This window comes from Myotis brandtii, unplaced genomic scaffold (genome assembly GCF_000412655.1).
Source record: "Myotis brandtii unplaced genomic scaffold, ASM41265v1 scaffold537, whole genome shotgun sequence".
NCBI lineage: Eukaryota > Metazoa > Chordata > Mammalia > Chiroptera > Vespertilionidae > Myotis > Myotis brandtii.
In genome coordinates, this window is record NW_005369971.1 from 303,670 (window position 1) to 305,938 (window position 2,269).

Below are 2,269 nucleotides of genomic sequence, written 5' to 3' on the forward strand. Positions count from 1 at the left end.
CCGGGACACCCCGTCATGGGCCGGGACACCCCGTACGGACCGGGACACCCCTTCATGGGCCGTGGACACCCCGTACGGACCGGGACACCCCGTCATGGGCCGGGACACCCCTTCATGGGCCGGGACACCCCATACAGACCGGGACACCCCGTATGGACCGGGACACCCCGTCATGGGCCCAGGTTACCCCTGAGATGGCCCGGGTCGCTCCCGAGGTGTACATGGTCACCCCACCGGGGCCGGGGAGCCTGAGCCCATGCGCACCCTCCGCCCGCAGGGAATGGTGGACACGGCCAAGAAGAACTTCGGCGGGGGGAACACGGCCTGGGAGGAGAAGTCGCTGTCCAAGTATGAGTCCAGGTGGGTGCCCCTCAGCACGGCTGTTCCTGGGGCAGGGCACCCCCGCTGACAGCACAGAGGGTCCCTGCAGCCTGGGCACCTGTGCTCCGGCCTGGAGCTGACCCACTGGCCGTTGCTGGCCTTTGGCTCCCAGTCCACACAGCAGACACGCCGGCCTCTCCGAGACTCAGGGACAGAGTCCATCCCACGAACTGTCAGTCGCTGGCCTCCCCTCTGCCCAGAGCTCCCACCCCCAGCTTCAGGGTTTCCCCTGGGACCCCCCTGACTGCCCATCACCCTGAGATAGAGAGGCTTCCTGACAGCTCCCCCCCCAGTTCAGTCCTCTGCATAGCACCACGCGTGGCCCCACAGCTCCGCCTGGCCTCTGGTGGGGCCTCAGCACCTCCCTGTAGGAGGGCTGACTGGGTGCTGGGCTGACCAGGTGGGTACTGGCCGGACCAGTGCTGGGCTGACTGGATACAGGCCTGACTAGGTTCTGGCCTGACCGGGTGCTGGGCTGACCGGTGCTGGGCTGACTGGGTGCTGGGCTGACCGGGTGCTGGGCTGACCGGGTGCTGGGCTGACCAGTGCTGGGCTGACTGGGAGCTGGGCTGACGGGAGCTGGGCTGACTGGGAGCTGGGCTGACTGGTGCTGGGCTGACCAGGTGGGTGCTGGGCTGACCGGTGCTGGGCTGACTGGGTACTGGCCTGACCGGGTGCTGGGCTGACCAGTGCTGGGCTGACCGGGTGCTGGGCTGACCAGTGCTGGGCTGACTGGGAGCTGGGCTGACGGGAGCTGGGCTGACTGGTGCTGGGCTGACTGGTGCTGGGCTGACCGGTGCTGGGCTGACTGGGAGCTGGGCTGACCGGTGCTGGCCACTTGCCTTGCAGCGAGGTCCGCCTGATGGAGATCGTGGAGAGCCTGTGTGAGAGCAGCGACTTCGAGTGCAACCGCCTGGTGGAGGAGCACGAGGAGCAGCTGGAGGCCTGGTGGCTGCGGCGGTGAGTCCGCCCGCTCCGCCCGGTCACGGATCCACCACAAATGCTTTGTTTTCAACGCCTGGTTTTGAAGTAACTTCAGACTCAGGGAAGTTCCAGAAGCAGGTCAGAGAGCTTCCGCACACCGGCTTCTCCCCCGACGCCCGGCCGTCCTCAGTGACCTTCAGGCAGTGACCCCGCGGGACTGGGGAGAGGGCGTGCAAGCCCGGCGGCCTCCCGGGTTGCAGGAGGCCGGGAGCGTGTGCGGCAGGGAACTGCGCTTTTGCTCTGAGACACCCGTGTGTGAGGGTAACGAACACGTTTAAATCCTAGGAAGAAGGAGCACCCTGACTTATTTGAGTGGTTTTGTGTGAAAACGCTGAAAGTTTGCTGTTCTCCGGGAACCTATGGCCCGGACTGCATCGGTACGTTCCTGGCGAGATCCCGAGTTACCCGCGTCACCGGAGGGCTCCTGCTAACGCCCTGCCCGGTGCTGGCACGCGTGTGGGAGGCGGCCGGTGGGCAGCTGTGCCTCGGGGTGGGTCCGGGCTAGGCCCCTTGTGGTTGGGCATTACCCAAGTCCCTCACGGGGTCAGCCGGACAGCGTGGGCAGTTTTTAAGGTAAGGCCCTCACTGACCGAAGCCGCCTCCTGCCTGCCCTTCCCACTTTCTGGTGGCGTGTGGCCGCCGCCGGGCAGTCTTGCTGTCCATCAGCTCCACACCCCCCGTGTGAGCTTCCTCGTTCTGAGCCTCAGGTGAGGCTGCCCTGACTGGGTGCTCAGGCGGCCGTGCAGGCTTCCGGGGTAAGCAGGGCTTGGACTTTAGCAGAAGATCCGAAGAGCTCTCTTGACTGTGCAGCGAGTGAGAACGCGCCCTGGCTGCCTCCTGCGTGCGCTGATGCACTCTGTCCCCACAGCGTGCCAGGGCGGGTCCGAGAGGCCCTGCAGCGGGA

At 66.4% G+C, this 2,269-nt stretch overlaps 1 protein-coding gene across 1 annotated transcript in view; it reads right to left on the reverse strand.

Annotated features, from left to right (window-relative positions):
* The window catches only part of ALG12 (ALG12, alpha-1,6-mannosyltransferase), a gene marked incomplete at its 5' end in the record, with an annotated part of 10,602 nt that overhangs the window by 7,151 nt on the left and 1,182 nt on the right, over nt 1-2,269 (reverse strand). Inside the window, one exon of the mRNA XM_005877972.2 lies at nt 1,817-1,821. Coding sequence (XP_005878034.2) covers nt 1,817-1,821 — 5 coding nt within the window. The remainder of the gene's footprint in view (nt 1-1,816; nt 1,822-2,269) is intronic.